The 17,763-nt window shown below is 39.6% G+C and overlaps 1 protein-coding gene across 2 annotated transcripts in view; it reads left to right on the forward strand.

The window, feature by feature from the left end:
• The window catches only part of LOC148367338 (protein TANC1-like), a 97,067-nt gene that overhangs the window by 32,477 nt on the left and 46,827 nt on the right, over positions 1-17,763 (forward strand). For both annotated transcript variants that reach the window (XM_088334196.1, XM_088334197.1), the window contains exons 7-11: positions 2,217-2,333; positions 4,437-4,724; positions 11,866-11,993; positions 13,362-13,593; positions 16,184-16,350. In XM_088334196.1, coding sequence (XP_088190322.1) covers positions 2,217-2,333; positions 4,437-4,724; positions 11,866-11,993; positions 13,362-13,593; positions 16,184-16,350 — 932 coding nt within the window. The remainder of the gene's footprint in view (positions 1-2,216; positions 2,334-4,436; positions 4,725-11,865; positions 11,994-13,361; positions 13,594-16,183; positions 16,351-17,763) is intronic.

Genomic DNA, 17,763 nt, shown 5'->3' on the forward strand with positions numbered 1-17,763 from the left:
CCAATCAGATAGCCCGGAGCGGCTGGCGCCAAATGAGCGGCCACAGGTGATCCAAATCAGTTATCATGACATCAACATTAAAAAAGACACTTCCCACCCTGGCCACCACCTCTTTGACCTGTTCCTCTCACAAAACTCTGAAAATATATCTTGCGACATTTTTTCCCCGTTATCGTTCCTGCAAAATGGTACTGCGCTTCTTTTCATTGCACTGTTGTTACGATGCTCTATTAATTTTCATTTATGACCATTATAACCAGTCTCTAAGCACAATGTTGTAAATATTTTTGTTTTTACCTTTTAAAGTCTTTATTAAATGCTTACCCTGGAGTGCCACGTCAAATCTTGTTGCATACGATGTTTCACAACGTTGATATCAATGACAATAGAGAAAATTAAATTCAATACAATCCAGCAGCACTCCATTACCTGCATCTTCAGACATCAAACTGATTATACATTATGATAAATGCACCGAGATATTGTGGATTTACTGACATGGTTTGTTCGAAATTGCTAAAAGCTTTAAGCCCATAAGACCTCAGAGATCTTCTCCAGCTTCCTTGGATCCTCAGAGATCAACAGGCAAACATGAAATGCCCACGATTATAGTCAGGCCAGGTAATCATCGGTCCAGCGCCTGTGCTTGATTTTGATTGGCCTAGCAATGTAATCTATTCAATGTGGTTGGACCAAAGCGTTTGTTTTTTTCCAATACACATAATTTACCCCAATTTTTTCTTGAGGAACAGCCCGTTAGTTTTTCTTATAATATAGACTTTTTTTATCATATAGATACATTTATTGACAAATGCTTTAAAACCTTCACACTGCTGATGACATAATTTAGCTGAATACTCCCATCACGTCTCATTTACATTTGATTTTGAGTACAGCTGAACCGTGAACTCAAGTGGGTTTAAAGCAAAGACTGGCGTGGGTGTAACCAGCTTCTCTCCTTTATTACTGTACTATATGTTCTTCATATGCATTTTCAATTTACATTTTTAGCTGCCAAAACAATCTAGGCGTTGGTACCATCTGAATGAGTCAGTGTACATCAGGCATGTCAAACATACAGCGTGCAGGCCGGACCCTGCCCGTTGGATTTCAATCTGGCCCGCCTTAAGTTTCTGAGTATGTCAAAACAAGAACCGAGTCTCTATTTTAGGTCAATTCTATCAAAAGTTGTGATTTTTTATTTAATGCAAACCAAAGGCTCCCTCTGACGGTGGTAAAGGGTATACTCTTAATTTTAGTAAGCACAGTCTAGTAATTTAATTTTATGTAGTCTGATCTTTTGTAGTCTAATTTTATTGCCTATGCACTTCTAAAACTTTGATTTCATATTTGTTTTTCATTATTTTCAAACCAGTATGACAATTAAGGCAAAATGTATATTTTTACGGGTCCCACTTGGGTTTGTATGGCGTGGTGAGTTGGTTCAGGTGTAAAATTACATTCACTCAACAGTTCAAACAAACCAGCTAACACATTCAGTGCCAAGCATGAAAATGATTTATTTCCCATTGTTTGTAAATCATTTTGTAAAAATATCCCTTGTCATCTATGATTATAATATTTTAGTTATGCTACTAAAGTAGGCTGAACGAGGAAGCATAATACTAAAGAACTAAGATTTTAAGTTGACATTCTTTTACTGATCCGGCCCGCCTCAAAACAGAAATTCTGGATCAGGCCCCAGAGCTAAACGGAGTTAAACGTCCCTGCTGTAAACCCTGTACTGCCTTAAAAGATAACTCAAAATGTGACCAATGCCTAAACTGCCGGCAACAAAACTGAGCAGATGCCCAGGTGAAAATTTGCATGTTGAATCCAACCAGCCATATTTCACCCCTACTCACTGTCATGTGATTCCTTAGTGTTACAAAGGTTTTTAATGTGAAAGTGTGTTCAATTTTGAGTGGACCTTCAACAGCTTTCGTACTAGTCACTAGAAGTTCAATTGGGCAGTTTTGTAAAAATGTCTCGAGCTATAACAGTGTAAGCAAATTGAAGGATGCCTAAAAAAATGATGTTTGCCTCCTCCTGACATAGCAAGGTCACCAAGTATTAATCGCAGCACGGCGAAACATATTAGCCCTCACGTTTCCATGGATACAACATTAAGGTCAAGCAATGAATTTGACATCTGTGCGGTTCTGCAATTTTACAGTTTGTGAATCTCCTTTTCTCTCTCTTAAATCTCTTGACAGCAACATGCTCCACTAGACTGGAAGATTTGAATTATCTGGACAACCAACAGGTTGGGGGTCAGCGGGGCTCCGTCCGCAAGCTGAACACACATGAACGCACCAATGAGGACACCAAAGGTATTTTATTTTGTTACAACATCAAAGTGTTAGTGTAGATTTGCGCTGGACAGTCATGATCTCAAGTAAGAATTCATTTTGAAAGGAATTGTCTTTATTGTCATTGATATCAACGTTGTGAAACATTGTATGCAACCAGATTAGACATGGCACTCCGAGGTAAACATGTAATAATGAATTTAAAAAGACTATCAAGATAAAAGGCAAAATATAAAATATTTACAATGTAGTGCTTAGAGACTGGCCTAATTTATAATAGTGCAATGCTTTCGAATAAAAAAGAGCAGTGCATCATAAAAATGGTAAAATGAAAAGAAGTCTATTAACATTTAGCAGCACCAAAAAAACAAACGAAGAAGTCACATGGTATATACTTTCGATTTCGTGCAGTAACAAGCTCGTTCAGTGCGCTCGTTTAGGATGGTGATGGCCCTGGGGAATAAGCTGTCTCAGAGTCTGTTTGTCCTTGTTTTAAGGGACCTGTAGTGCCTACTAGAGGGCAACAAATCAAAGAGGTGGTAGCTGTTTTTAAATATGCATATCAAGTATAGCGACCTTATCATAGATTTTCATTTTAATATACATTTTTTAAATTGTTTCAAAAAGAGGATTTGATGAGCATCAATGACATGTATCGGTATCAGTGGCAATAGCAGTCTTATTTAAAGGTATCATTACTCTAGAGTCTGTACCAATAATGACTGCGTTGTGTTGGCAGATTCGAAATGAAGAAACTTTATTTTGTCATTTTTTGTCCAATTTTAAGGATAAACATGCTATTTTTTGGGGATGGACCCAAATGCGGGCAATCCAGAATGGAGGCAGTTCTGTTCCATTTTGCTGGTGGACCCAAGTGGAAGGAAGCAGGAACTGAGACAGGGGTACTCAGAATAAGGATGGTATTTAATAGCAAAACCAGGAACAGGTAACAAAAAAGGAGACAAATCACAAAAAAAAAAAAATCAAACGTAACATCTAAACCAAAAACAAAGATCAAACCGGATATGTTAGGAACAAAGTAACAAGCAGTCACAAAACTACTGACAAAATGTCAGAAAAAGAAATGAAAAACAAAAAAAAACAACCAAACCTGGCGTGGCAGTGAAATTGCAAACAACCCAACCTCATGTGCTGCCTAAAATGTCCTGATGAATGGTCAGAATAATTGGGGACAGGTGTGTGGTGATTGAAGACATTAGTGCACAAAAATGGTTGGCACTCTCTGGTTGAAGGAGGCGTACCAAACTCTAACATCAAGACAAGAACCAGGCCCGAGACGGGAAACCAAAAGACTCCCCTGGGTCCTTCCCTTACAGTTGCGTAGGTGGGCTCAATTGCAGGGAAGCCAGATTGGAAGCAGGTCTGTTATGTTTTACTGAGTGAAAGTGAAAGGAAGCAAGAACTGAGGCAGGAGTACTCAAATTAAGGATGGCATTTAATTACAAAAGCAGGAAAAAGTAACAAAGTAAAAAGGGGTCACAAAACAAATCACATGTTCGAACAATATCAATCCCGACATCATCAAGCCAGAAACAAAGGCCAAACGGGAAATGTAAGGAACAAAGGGTCACAAAACTACTACGAAATGTCCAAGCAAGAAACCAGAATAAAAAAAACACCAAACTTGGTGTGGCAGTGGAAATTCAATTGACCCGACCGTGTGTGCTGTTCAAGGTGTCCTCCTCTCTCACTTAAAAAAAGTATCCACCTGTCATTTTTCTTTCTTTCTTTTTCTTTGTGTGGCATGGATCCGTGCAATGCATTCAGTCCCCAAGCATTTTGCCCAGTACGCCGCCGAGCGTGCCGCAAAGCATGCTGGCGCGCGGGGTGCGGGGATGGGGGTTGCACTGCACGAGAGGGGGACTGAATCCATCACGTGGATCCTCCAATGCATAAAACCGAGAAAAAGAAACAAAGAACAATGATTGTTGGAAAAAAGTCAGTGATAGAAAAGCCTGGGCTGAACCTGAGCATAATAATTAACATTTTAGACCCGACCCGACCTAATGTTCAGGATGGGCTCGGGTCAGGCTCGGGCTTAAGATCTTACCTCTACACCATGTGAGTAATATTTGCCGTCTGCTCATCCTGCACTCTATCCAGGGAGATTAGCCCATTTCAAACAAGTGGACATCATGCTGAAACCGCTGCTCTTTGAAGTTCCCGGTGCCACTGCGGAAACATCCTTCGTTGGCCGGGATTGGCTCTTCGCACGTCTGGATGAGGTTTTGAGGAAAACCAGCAACTGCGAGGGAAGAGGGGCCGTCATCGTTGGAAATGCCGGCTCGGGCAAAACCGCCATCATGTGGCGGCTCGTGGCGCTGAGCTCTCACGGAATGTCCATGCAACATGGGGGGCCCGGCGTCCCACACAGTCTGGCATCTCCCAAATGTAAGTTTCACATCATTCCTGATTCACATTGTTGTAACAATGGGTTTGGAGTAGCTAGCCGCATTGGGTTAAAACATTTGGACAAAGGCCCCATCCAGGCGACCAACAGTATCCCAATTTTTTCATTTATGAATAAACATACATGCATACATCAACATGTTATATTTCCTTATATTTATTTTGAACAAATTAGTGTCATAAAATTGGTTTTGAAATGCTCTCAATTAAAGCAAAATAATACATCAGGTCTCTCTTTTAAACACTAAATTTGATATTTATTTTTGTAGTGTTATAGTAGTTGTATTTTTTTGTATACTTTTGTAGTGTTCCCGTAGCATATTTGTAGTATTTCCGTGTAGTATTCTTGTACTATTTCTGTAGTATATACATAGTGGTAGTATTACTGCGGTAGTATTTTGTAGTATTTCTGTTATAATACATCTGTAGTAGTGTCACGGTCGCCTTGGTGACCAGTCTGCCCCGCCCTCTGGGCAACAGCTGAAGCAGTTCCACTAATTGTGGGTCTGCTATTTAAGGCTGCATTGTGGGCTCTGCGGTGGCTGGTTCATTACTCATTATACACAATCCCCGGTCTGTTATGCTTGTCCTGTTTTAGTCTGTTATGCCTTGTCATGTTTTAGTCTGTTATGCCATGTCCTGTTGAGTTCGTGCCGGAGGAACTCTGTATTGTTCTGTTTTGCCCCTGAGTATTGGGCGACTTTTATTTTATTAAATAAAACTTATGGATCGTCAACGCATTTGAGTTCTCCCTTCATGCCTCCTGCCTCCGTTCTGGTCCGGTCACCTTCCACGCCACCACGCCTCGTGACAAGTAGTAGTTTTGTTGTATTTCTCTCATCATATTTCTGTAGTAAGTTTTTTTATTACATTGTTACTGTAGTGGTGTTTTTCCATCGCATTATTTCTAAAGTATTTCTGTGGTACTTTGTAATGGTTTCAAAGTAAACTTTTTGTAGCATTTACTTAGTATTTTTGTAATATTACTCCGGTTGTATTTTTGTAGTATTTCTATTGTAATATTCCTGAAGTAGTGTTTTGTTTTATAGTATTGCTATAGGAGTATGGAGTATTTCTATAGTATTTTTTTTTATTTCGGAATGAAAGCAAAATAACATATTAGGACCCTGTTTTGTAGTTATTCTGTACTTGTTGTTTTTTGCAGCATTTCTGTAGTAGTATTTTTGTTGTAGACACGCGAAGGGTCAATAGGGACTTAGGGACTAGTTGACACTAAAAACATGTTTTTATTAGTATTATTTATATTTTCTCATTATATTTTTACTCCCACCCTGCCACCTTAAAAAAATGGTGAAAGGCTCGGCAGAAATTAGAAGAAAAATGGTACGATTTGGTCACCTTTTTCCCCCTTTGGGAAGGATCTGCACAGAATGCATTTATGCATTTATTTTTACTCAAGTAATTACTTAGACAAAGAAAACATTTACCAAACTATCAGTTTAACTACAAATCCAAAGCTTTTTTTCATCCTCCCCCCCTCCCTCACGTCAGACGTCATTTCTGCATCTTTGCAGCTTGTCATCTGCAGAATACGAATTTCTTTCTGGTGCCATTTCATTCAGTTTCACTTTCACTTTCACTTGCGTTCGCTGCAAAATGCGCACTTCTGCACTACTACGCCGAATGGTTCATCTTGCAGTGCATACCTGACTTGAGGCACTTGGCCCCAAGTAAACCCCAAGCTGCGTAGTCCAGCCGAAAAGCACAGTTCTGCGCTGAAGTACGCACACTGAAGTAAAGCTTCGTGTTTACTTTGGCTGTGAATTAAAGCTTCGGTTTATTTCGAGCTCGGTTATCAAATCAAGTTAATCCGTCGGGTTTGGGCGGGTTCGGGTTTATATACCCGCGACTCGGGTAGGGTTGGGCAGAATTTCTTAGGCCCGATCTTATCTTTACTATACGTGATATTAAAATGTATTCTGATGATCTAAAAACTTTGTGAGTGGTAATTATGCAAAAAACACAGAAATCAGGAAGGGGGAAAATACTTTTTCACGGCGCTGTCTGTAGTCTTTCTGCATTAACATGTTGGTTCTTTTGTTATAAATAACATATGGCGCAAGAGGCCTTTTTTTTAAAACATCAACCGTCTATTTTCCCAAGGCACAAAAAGATATATTCTACAGTTTGGAAAATACACCGTCCAAATGCATTACAACTACAGTGCTGTTCATTTTTCAGCATCGCTGCATAATTCATGGACACCTGCACTGTTGTATGTTTCCATTTTTCATAAATATTCAACGTTGCCCCGGTTGGACTGTCATTTCGAAAGAAGCTTTGGTCATGCTACGGCTATGTCTCTTCCTCTTTACTTTTTTATCTTATGCTGTGGCGCTGCCGTTTTTCACACTTGCTTGAATGTGTACTAATTACTTGCAGTCGTTTGGAAAGCTGTATGAGCGTTTATCCAAGATCCTTGACTGTGGCGTGCACAGAAACGTGTGGCAAGTGTTTAGGTAAAACAAGGGGCGCAAATGCACATTTCTTTTTAGAAATGTTTATTTTATAAATCATTTTGTTGTAGATGTGTTCCGTGGTTATAACTTTCTATAAAGTTCAATAATTATCTCAGTAAACCGTTCAATAGTTATTATAATCAATTGAATTTATACATATGGAATTTTTAGGAGGACAGGAAGCAGAAGTATTTCAACTGGTGGGTCGGGGAATTGTTTCCATTGGGTTGCAGGCCTTTGCAAAATAATGCTGAGACAACATCTATTGATACGAATATTAGAAAGAAAAGTTTATTTGTGAACTTGAGTAATTACAAATTGTGCCTTTTTACTAAGTTAACTGTATTTTGAGTTTGTGGATAACTGCTACAAAAAATATAGATTTTTCCTCCCACAGTGCGGTTTTGATTGTTTGGGCTTAGTGGGTGCGTTTTCTCTGCTAAAAGTAAATAATTTGAGTATTTTAAACTATATATATTGCAGTAGTTGCACAATTTCATTTTATGTCCGTGCATATTGAGTCTGTTATATAGCTGTAGGAACTGAATTAAAACGTTTTAGATTTCCTTAAAAATACAGCTCATTGAGCAGTAAAGGAGATATTACTACTATTTTTTTCAGGTTTGCTGGTTTATTTGTTTAAAACGTGAAAATATTTTTCTAAATCTGGTTCAAACTGCACAATACATGATGTAAGAAGTGGAAATGTTTACCTGATTTTAATCGCGTCTTGAAATAAGGGTGCGATGGTGGATCCTGAAGTCAGACCAGTTGAGAACTACTGCTCTAGCATTACCTAGTATCTATCTGTGCACTTTATTTTCAGTTTATATTGCATTTATAATGCCCGTGTGGGTAATTTCTTTCTTGCTGTTATGAGAAGACGATTCTGCCTACTTGCAGAACAAATGTTTTTGCTACTATGAGCTTTCTACAGATTTGAATAAGTGGAGAACTACATTTAGGCATCTATTAACCCTCCTCGTGTGTTTGGCTTGCCATCGATCTGTTTTTGACATACCATTTTTTTTAATTGCATCAAGGTTTCTTGACTTTGTCAGAAGTTATTATTTCAACAAAATCAAGTAAAGAAAATTCACTACATTACAAAATAATCTAATTGAAATTGTTACAGTTGTATTGTTAGGGCCGGTTTTGACCCGGCCAGAAAACACTGGCTACGGGCAAATCTGAAATCATAAGTGGACTGGAAATATTGTACAACCAAACCAAGTAATATCTCTGGAAAGAAGACACAAAAAGGGTCACTTTTTTGCCCCAAATGCATCTTAACATATACACATTGCAAGTTATCGAACACAGAAACTTCTGCTTCAATGTTGTTATTTATTTGTTTTGAATTGAGTAATTGATCTTGTACCTTCTTAGCTGTTGTTTGTTTGGTCTTGCAAATAGAGGTGGACTTCCTCCAGATTCTACGGAAATGGAGGTCTCTTTGCACAGGCTGGTTGATATCCCTCCCCCTCCTCCCTATCTTCTTGGTGGTTGTCCTCTGCTTGGGGATAACTTCTCCAAACCTGTTTTTGCACATTTGGTATATGATGTCCCCCGAGAAGGTTTTTATGCAATCTTTACTGTGACATGTTTATTGGGTTTGTATCCAAAGTTCCCATGCCCCTGCTCATTCACCTTTGGCCATTTAATCTTACTCCTTCTGGTTGGTTTTCTTGTGTTCTGTTTTTGGTTCTGTTCTGTGTGGGATGGTGGGGACTGGGTATTTCTGGTCACGTTGGAGCAGTGTTCCTTCTAAGCTGCGCACGTGCGCAATTGCGCACTGCTCGCACATTCTCAGCGCACAAGCACTAGCCAGCGCACAAAAATGGGGGCTCAAAATTACTAATTAAGAAGTGACTTAAGTCGAAGTTACAGTGCATGAAATACACAGGTTCCCCTGACGTTGTGTCCTAAATGCGGTATTTTGAAGTCGAGTGGAAGTAGAACGAAGTTGAGTAAAGTTAGTAGAGTTTGTCGAGAACCAGCTTCTTCGGCTCAGCTCACTAAAAGGAACCGGCTCTTTCGGGTCCTAAACGGCTCTTCAGGTTGTTTTTGCTTTTTTAATTCCAACATGACCAAATATTATGTAAAATTATGCACAAAAATGACTTAAAGGAAGGGGGGAATAGAACAAAAAAGAAAAAAATACCAAAATGAAAAAGTAGTTAAAAAAGAAACAAATGGAAGAGAAAAAAGAAGGAAACATTTAGAAAAAAAGCCAGAAAAAAAGAAAAGAAAGAAATGTAGGAAAAAAGTAAATGGAGAACTAAAAGAAAAAAGTAACAGCTCGGAAAAAATAAACACAATGATATTTTTTTAAAGGAATTTCAAAAAAAAGTAGAAAAAAAACGAAGAATAAAAAGTTTGTGTTGCATTCAAATAATTTCCAATTATATCAAGTGAATCTTGTTGCCAACATTGTACTTCCACTAAAAATGTGATTAAGTACAGTTCTGTATCTTACAACTGACTAAATAAGCCCCCAAAAATGTTAATATTATGCGACAAAATACATCAGGAAATAAAAAGAAATGGATATCTTGTGAAAGAATTGTAAGACCAAACAACATTTGTAGGCCGTACAACCTTTGCAATAGAACATGAGTCAATTCATTCAAAAGAGAAAAATAATTTTGCATTGCCGGAAACTCAGCAAAATGTAACTTGATGTCAAGTTTTGGACATGGGATTATGTCCAAAACTTGACACTCGGGATTATGGTTGCTCACTGTTGTTTCAAGCGTTGCTCGCCGACTTTGTGTGAACGTTCAGACCCGTGAAAATTTAGAGGGAACATTGCGTTGGAGGTCGGCTTCTACTGGTGGCCTTTCTTCCTCTGCATCATCTGTGCTTTCAGCAACATTGAGCCCAATCACACTGTCGATTTTTACCTGGCTTCTAGTGTCTCTTGTCTTATCCGCCGGTGTGGTGCAAGGTTGCTGGGGGCCTTTCTGATCACACTTTGCTATCACCTGGTTGATTCGCAGCCCCCTATATGTGGTCTCCTTTTTCTATCCACAAGCACACTTTTGCAGGATCTTCTCCTCTTTGTCTGAAGCTCTGATTTTCCCATTGTTTTTTTTCTGTTGCAACTGTTGTTACCGTGTTTTTCATCCTGTTAGGCCCATCTTTCATTCAGCCTTTTGGAGGGCCAGTGGGTTGTTTCTTTCTTGTGTTTTCTGTCGTTAAAGATGGGTGCCCTTCTTTTGAGAGGCTAGTGGGTTGAGAAACTAGCCGCCAACTCCCTGTGTGGTCTTTCCCTGCTGTCATTCAGTCTTTCCTGGTTGTCCTCCCATCTACCCTGGACTCCAACTGCAATGTTGTCAGTTGTTACTGGGGTCACCAGAGCTTCAAGTAATGTACAGGTGGTTGGTATTTCCTGCTTGGCGTTTCTGCCTATCACACCTCCTCTGGTGCCCATGGCTCAGCTGCAAGGGTCATCAAATAATGATTCTCTCCTTTAATCACTAGAACTTCTGGTGGCAGAGCAGGGACAGGGACGTCTACCTGCTGCCCCATGCAGCTGATAGAGGTCGAACACCCCCCTCCCCACTCTCTAGCTCTCTCTGTCTGTCTCTCTCTCTCTGTCTGTCTCTCTCTCCACTGTGGCTGTTTACAGGGTATAGGTTTTCTTTACCCAGCTCTTGTCCATCCTCCTTAACCAGAAACAAAAGCTCAGCCTCCTATGTCAGGTCTTTTATTGCACTCTTCAATTTCCTTCCTGTCAATCCTGTATCCTTAAGGAGGCCTGTGTGTAGCCTTTGCAGCCAACCTCCACCGGGTAGATTGTTGCCTTAACACTCACTCTAAAACTATAGATGTTATTTCAGTCAATAATGTCAAAATGACAACATAAAAATATTTAGCAGATAAGTTGCAAAAACCCCTAAGTAATAGTCGAGTAACAAAATAACCTTTTATCCGTTTACATAATTCTTTTTAAGTTCATTTAAACCTTTTTCAAAATTGAAATTAAAATGTATACTGACAGAGAAAAGGCGCAGAAACCCACAACAAAAATAGAAATAAAACTATATTTTCACAATTAAGGAAGCCTAACAAGGAGATGAGAATAACACGGATGATGTATTATTGCTTAAGGTATATTTTACAGCTGATTTAAGACATGGGTTGCCACGGACCTGCTAAAATGGGACGTGTACCTGAAAACTAACACGAAATGAGGGTTAAACTTAACCTACACAAAGAACCAAATAGTTACCAGTACAATAGTTGAATGAAACTTTTAGCTCACACGCTGATGAGGACAAAAAGCTTACTGGGATGTAAACCTTGACGGGAAATGTCAGACGGTACTGGTGTACTAGTGTGCTACATTCTGTTAGAGACAAAGATGAGAACAAAGGTAGGGAACACTTGTCCTTGAGGTTCCGAGTGATGCCTCTTTTCAATGTCTCATTGCTTCGACCAGGTGCAGCTCATTCAAGCTCTGTAAAAGTCTGATCGTTATTCTGTTCATTCAATTACTGTAGTGAGGACTATGACTTTGAGTACACAAAGCTTAGGTTGTCTAAAAATACAAAAAAAGCTTCCGTCTAGCACTTTACTGGATCCATCTGTGTTTTTCCACATATATGTTTATGAATTGCCTTTTGCACTCTACTCAGGCGGGGAAAGGCAGCAAAAAGCCATCTCAAAACAAGCTGCAGAATCCCAAATCAACCCAAGTGATCCAACAGGAGCGGCCGATAGCACAGCACAAAAGAACGAGCTTGCCAGATGCCTCGCCAAGAAGGTACATTTTAGCGGCACATGAGCGCTTGTCTTCTCACACTTGTGAGAGAATGTATCAAAATACAGACATTGCAGCACTATCCTTTTCACTAGATGCATAGAGAAAATAGTTGAAGAGAATTTTGTGAAGGAGTAGTCAGACTTATTCTTTTGCCTACTAGATGTAGTTCATACCACATAAGAGAGAGGAAAGGCTCATCTCATTCTTCTCATTCAATGCCACACGTTTCTCTTAAGCGGGAAGTGTGGGTGCCATCCAATTTCTGCCATTTTGATTTGATTTGATTTGATTTGATTTTAAAGGCCTACAGAAATTGAATCCTGTAGCTATGTTTTACCATTGTTTATGAAGCAACAGTTGAACATTGCTAAGTTTCTTGAAAATACAGTACTCTTTTTCAAGAAAAATCGGCTTTTTGTGAAAATAATTCATTTAGGCTAAACTTTCTCTTTGGTGCCTTTTTTTCTTTTGTGATACATTTAACATCCAAACAATACTTTTTGTAAACACAAAAGTACTATTTGACGTTGAATAACAGTTGATCATTTTAAGACAATTGAACAAAGAAATGGAGCTAAACAGTCAGGGGATGCAGATGAGGCTGTGCCTCACCTGTCATTTAACTTCACAATATTTTTCATTTAACTTCACAATTTTGTGATTCGATCTAAATGTTATTATTGAAATGAGTATGTATGGTATTGCTGTGCTGAGCTTCTGTGAGGCACGCAACTTTTTGCCTCACAGCAGAAGACAATAGTGGGGACCAAGGATTCTGATTTGACACATACCTCAGCCCCAAACAGTAGAATTATTGAGAGTATAAAATAGCTAAACAGCAAGTCAAGTCATCCAGTAATTTTTTTCTCATGACATGTTTTTTTTTTCATAATACAGGTTTACCAATCTATTGATGCTTTCGTTAAAAAAGAGCAGCATGTAATGCATTGCTGTGCTGAGCAGATGCAAAATGATCAACGCAATTATCTGGCCTCATGGCAGAGGCAGAAAGTGTGACCAAGGATTCTGACTTGGTGCACACTTCAACTCCAAACAACAGAATAAGTGATATTAATAACAAACTTACAGCAAGCCAAGCCATCAGTGTTTTTTTCTTGTCCATGGACTTATTTTTCCCAATTATGGATTACCTATCTATTGATGCTTTTCTTCAAAAGGAGCCATACATAACCATCTTTTATTTGTTCGGTTAAGACAACAAAACATTTTTTATTTCTGCCACTGGTGAGAAAAATACATTTAAAAAGTGTTTTTTAGTGTATTTCAAAAGATGAACCTACTAATTGTGGGGTCAGGGCTTCAATTTATCTTTTAAAGCGAAATCATCCAAGTTTTTGGTTTTTACAGGTGGTCGCTTACCATTTCTGCCAGGCAGACAACACGTACACCTGCCTGGTCCCGGAATTCGTTCACAGTGTCGCCGCCCTGCTGGCTAGATCGCCATTGCTCAGCCTTTACAGGGAGCTGCTCATCCAAGAGCCTCATCTTCAGAATATGCTCAGCCTGCGCTCCTGCGTCCAAGACCCCATAGCTGCCTTCCGAAAGGGTGTCCTTGAGCCCATGATAAGTTTGCGTAAGGGTAAGAAACTCTGTACATGCTCACTCACTCGAAATAATAATTGATAAAAGTAACACTTGGAAGATTTTAAGATTTTAAATCTTCCTTTGAATGGTTTAGAGCACTAGTTCTCAACTGGGCTGATTTCAGGACCTACCATTCTACACTATATATATTATGTCTATCCATCCATCCATTATCTGCACCGCTTATCCTCGGTTTAGTCGCGTGGGTGCTGGAGCCCATCCCAGCTATCTTCGGGCAGTGGGCAGGGGACACCCCGACCTGGTTGCCAGCCAGTCACAGGGCACACAGGGATAGACAATTTGCCCGTTCATTCACACCTAGGGACAATTTGGAGCGGCCAATTATCCTGACATGCATATTTTTGGAATGCGGGAGGAAACCGGAGTGCCCGGAGGAAACCTACGTAAGCACGGGGAGAACATGCAAACTCCACACAGGAGGTTCGATCTTATTTATGTATTTATTATGCACCATTTGGGCGGCATTGGCTCAGGTAGAGTGCTCGTCTTGGGATCAAGAGGTCGCAGGTTTGATTTCCGGCTCCTCCGTGTTATATGTCGAAGTGTCCTTGGGCAAGACACTGAATCCCTAATGCCAACGATAGCAGGTAGTAGTTGCCTTGCATGGCTGACACTGCTATTGGTTACTTCGTGTGTAAAAGGGAAAAGTGTGAAATACATTGTTAAGCGCTTTGGGAGGTCTTCAATGACTTGAAAAGCGCTATATAAATGCAGACCATTTACATTTACCATTTGAGAGCCATTCTATACGAATTTAGATGGTGGCCATCTCTGCCTCCTCTTCTTCTTACTGTATTTATATCGTCACTACATTTATTCGTGTAGGCCCGAGGGCATGTTGGTTTGTTGTGGCCTAAGGTGATACTACACTGATGTACTCAACTTTAACGTCATGACTTTGTGAATGCATCACCAATGAATCACTCATTTAGATTCTGGGACTTATTTTTGCCTCTGGGTCTCTTTGGTGTCTCACAAGATTTCGAGGTTGCTCTCGTTGGCGGGATGCTTCGGCCATACTAGGTTGCACTATATCTTATGTCCCAGCCAGTAAATAGATTGATGTGCTTCTTATGAACTGACCCTACTCAGTCCAAACAAAAGTCTGTGTGACTCTTCCATCTCTCTATTAAGGACGTTAAGGAAAAAATGAAGAACCCTTGTGCGCCTTGAGAGCAATTGAGTCCTGACTATCCTGCATGGCTGCAATTAAACCTTCGATAATACATAACAAGACCGATTCCCTGTTTGCTGGATACAATCAACGGTGTCATACAGCCGAGAATTAATCAAATAGTTTAGTTTTGTTAAAAATCCTACAACGCTTATAAACTGGTCAATTAAGTACACTGCTAATAAAAAAAATGCATAAAGCATATGAGTCAGAGCTTGAGTATTATTTGAAAAACATGATTTTTAGAAATTGATCAAGCGCATTTATATTGATTTATCAAGCTCAACTCCTCTTAAATGTCTTTTAGTCAAGTAATCCCTCGATTTCAATGAGAGTTACGTTCCAAAAAAGTCCAGTAATAGTTGAAACCTGCAAAGTACAAACATTTATTTGTTTATTTATTTATTTTTTAGATATCAGTAACATAGAATTTATACAACTGTAACAAGATAATTATCAATTCACTAATAAAAAAAAGACAATCATATTTGAACAAATAATTTAATGAATGGTCTTTATTGTCATTGTACAACAAAATTGAAGGGCTTCTCCTTTCAGCGTAAGACATTGATGTACAGAGCGGCCGGCTACCTGTATGCTAGCATTGGGGATACTCGATTTGGGCCAGGTCTCTGTGATGATCGAAATACAAACATAATTTGCAGCTAATGCAATTTTAGATGAGTTGTAGCTCCAGGTCTGTTTCACAGATAATGGAATCAGGTGTTGGGGAGATCGAAGCTCAGCAGGGATGGCTTGTAAGAGTTGTTGCCGGGCCACAGTTCCGGCTTACTGTTGCGGCTTAATTTTTACTTCCGCCGCCCTTATCCCTTCCCGGACCCGATAATTCACCGAACACTCGCTGGTGATCATTTTTTTTTAGCCTCCTCTGACTTTCCTCTCAGTCCAATTCAATTCATGAATTCATTTTCAATGTAACAAGCCGCTAAAATACGAGTTATCGCCGTGCTTTGAAGTTTGTTTTGGGTGGATACTTTGACTTGTGCTCCCGCTCAGCTGTTTGAGTGACAGCATAGACTAGCCTATCACTGTCCCGCACACCGACAGTCATGCCCACCCTACACAAACACACACAGTTCTCTGCAACATACACCCGTGTTTGCATTTGCTGTTTGAAACAAAGAACAATGACGGGTGGATACTTTTTTTGACAATTTTGCGATAAAGAAGCCTGGCCTGCCTGGCCCGCACCTGAACGTAATGATTCACATTTTAAGCCTAACCTGACTAGAATTTTGGGTTAGGCTCGGGCAGAGCTCCAGCACGGTCTAATATTTTATCTTTAATATATAAGATCTCATCTTTGTTTCACTGAAATGTCTTTATCAACACTCTAAAAATTATGTTTTTCTCTTGACCTTGTGTTTAGAGGGAAGGTTGCCTGAAGAAGACTACATTATCTTGGTTGATAGTCTCAATGAGGCTGAATTCCATAAACCAGACTACGGGGACACCATCGCCACTTTTATCACCAAGATCGTCTCCAAGTTCCCGGTCTGGCTGAAACTAGTGGTCACAGTGAGGACAGGCCTCTTGGTGAGTTTATTTATGGAGAGGATGTCTCGCTGGCATAGTATGAAAACGCAGACTTTTGGCACATGGCGCCTTTACTCAATCCGCTTGCTAATCCTCGCAAACAGTAGCCTCATCTGTCAAAATCCGGAGCCAAAATCTCCAAATGCTGTATGTGTTAAAGTGCAAATGGATCCTCCTATGTGTCTTCAGTTGCAAGTCTGGAGTTTGTCAGGCATTCAGTAGCTTATATAATTGAATTTGTGAGTTAGGATATTCCAATCACCTTTTTTTTGGAGAGGCGGGGGGGGGCTGATCTGGTCGTGATGCTTCGCAAACTCAATACTGATGGATTGAGACAAGATATCAGACAAACCTGCAAAAATCTCCCTTTTTCTGTCATTCATATAACCTCTTGGACAAAAAAGGTATGGACTCACTCGGTTTTGCGTATTGTCTTGGAAAATATTTTGCTAATGTAATCCACTTCCTAATATTGCCAGTAAACAGTGAATTGTTTTGACCCCAGCCATCTGTGTTTTACTAATGTGTTTGACATTGTACATTTCGAAATAAATAAATTAAAAAATAAATTAATTTATAACTAGATCATTCTATAATTGGCGGCACGGCAACTGAGTGATTAGTGCATCAGTGGCACAGTTATGAGGTCATGGGTTCAAATTTTGCCACCAGCCTTCTTTTGCATGTTCTACCGGTGCTTACTTGGGTTTCCTCCCAGAGTCCAAAAACATAAAACATGTACAGGTGCAATGTTTTAAATACCCATAAGCATGCATGTTGCACTACGCTGATGTTACTCAAAGAAAAAGAAACAAGGAACAATGATAGGTGGACAATTTTAAAAAATATTTAGCTAAAGAGAAGCCTGGCCTGAACACGAACGTAATGATTGACATTTTAGGCACAACCCGACCCAAATTTTGGTCTGGGCTTGAGCAGAGCTCGGGCAGAGCCTAATATTTTACCTCTGAACTGAGAGAGAGCCAACATGATTGTCTGCCATCTTGCTGCCACGTGTACCCCTAAAAACCAAAAACCTTGTGAAAGGCTGAGCAAAAAATGAAAAGAAACACATTGCGGTTTGGTCACTTTGAATCTCCATAGTTTTTCTATTCTTCCTAGTGCTTTGTAGCACTTGTTTTTGGTCGCACTACACATTAAAGAAACATATTGTGGTCAAATATCACCCAGTGCCCCTTTAAGAAAAAAAAAGCAACGTCTAAGGAGCATGTGCGTAAAAACAGAGGATCTTCAAAAAATACTTGCATCATTTGAATCACAAATGGTAAGTCAATGTTTTTTTTATTTTACCTAAGATGGGGGTCACAGAAAGAGAGACCTAACATGTTTGTCCACCATCTTGCTGCTACGTGTATCCCCAAAAAACAAAAACCTGGTGAAAGGCTGAGCAAA

This window comes from Urocampus carinirostris, chromosome 4 (assembly GCF_059441175.1).
Source record: "Urocampus carinirostris isolate Australia breed hairy pipefish chromosome 4, RoL_Ucar_1.0, whole genome shotgun sequence".
Lineage (NCBI taxonomy): Eukaryota > Metazoa > Chordata > Actinopteri > Syngnathiformes > Syngnathidae > Urocampus > Urocampus carinirostris.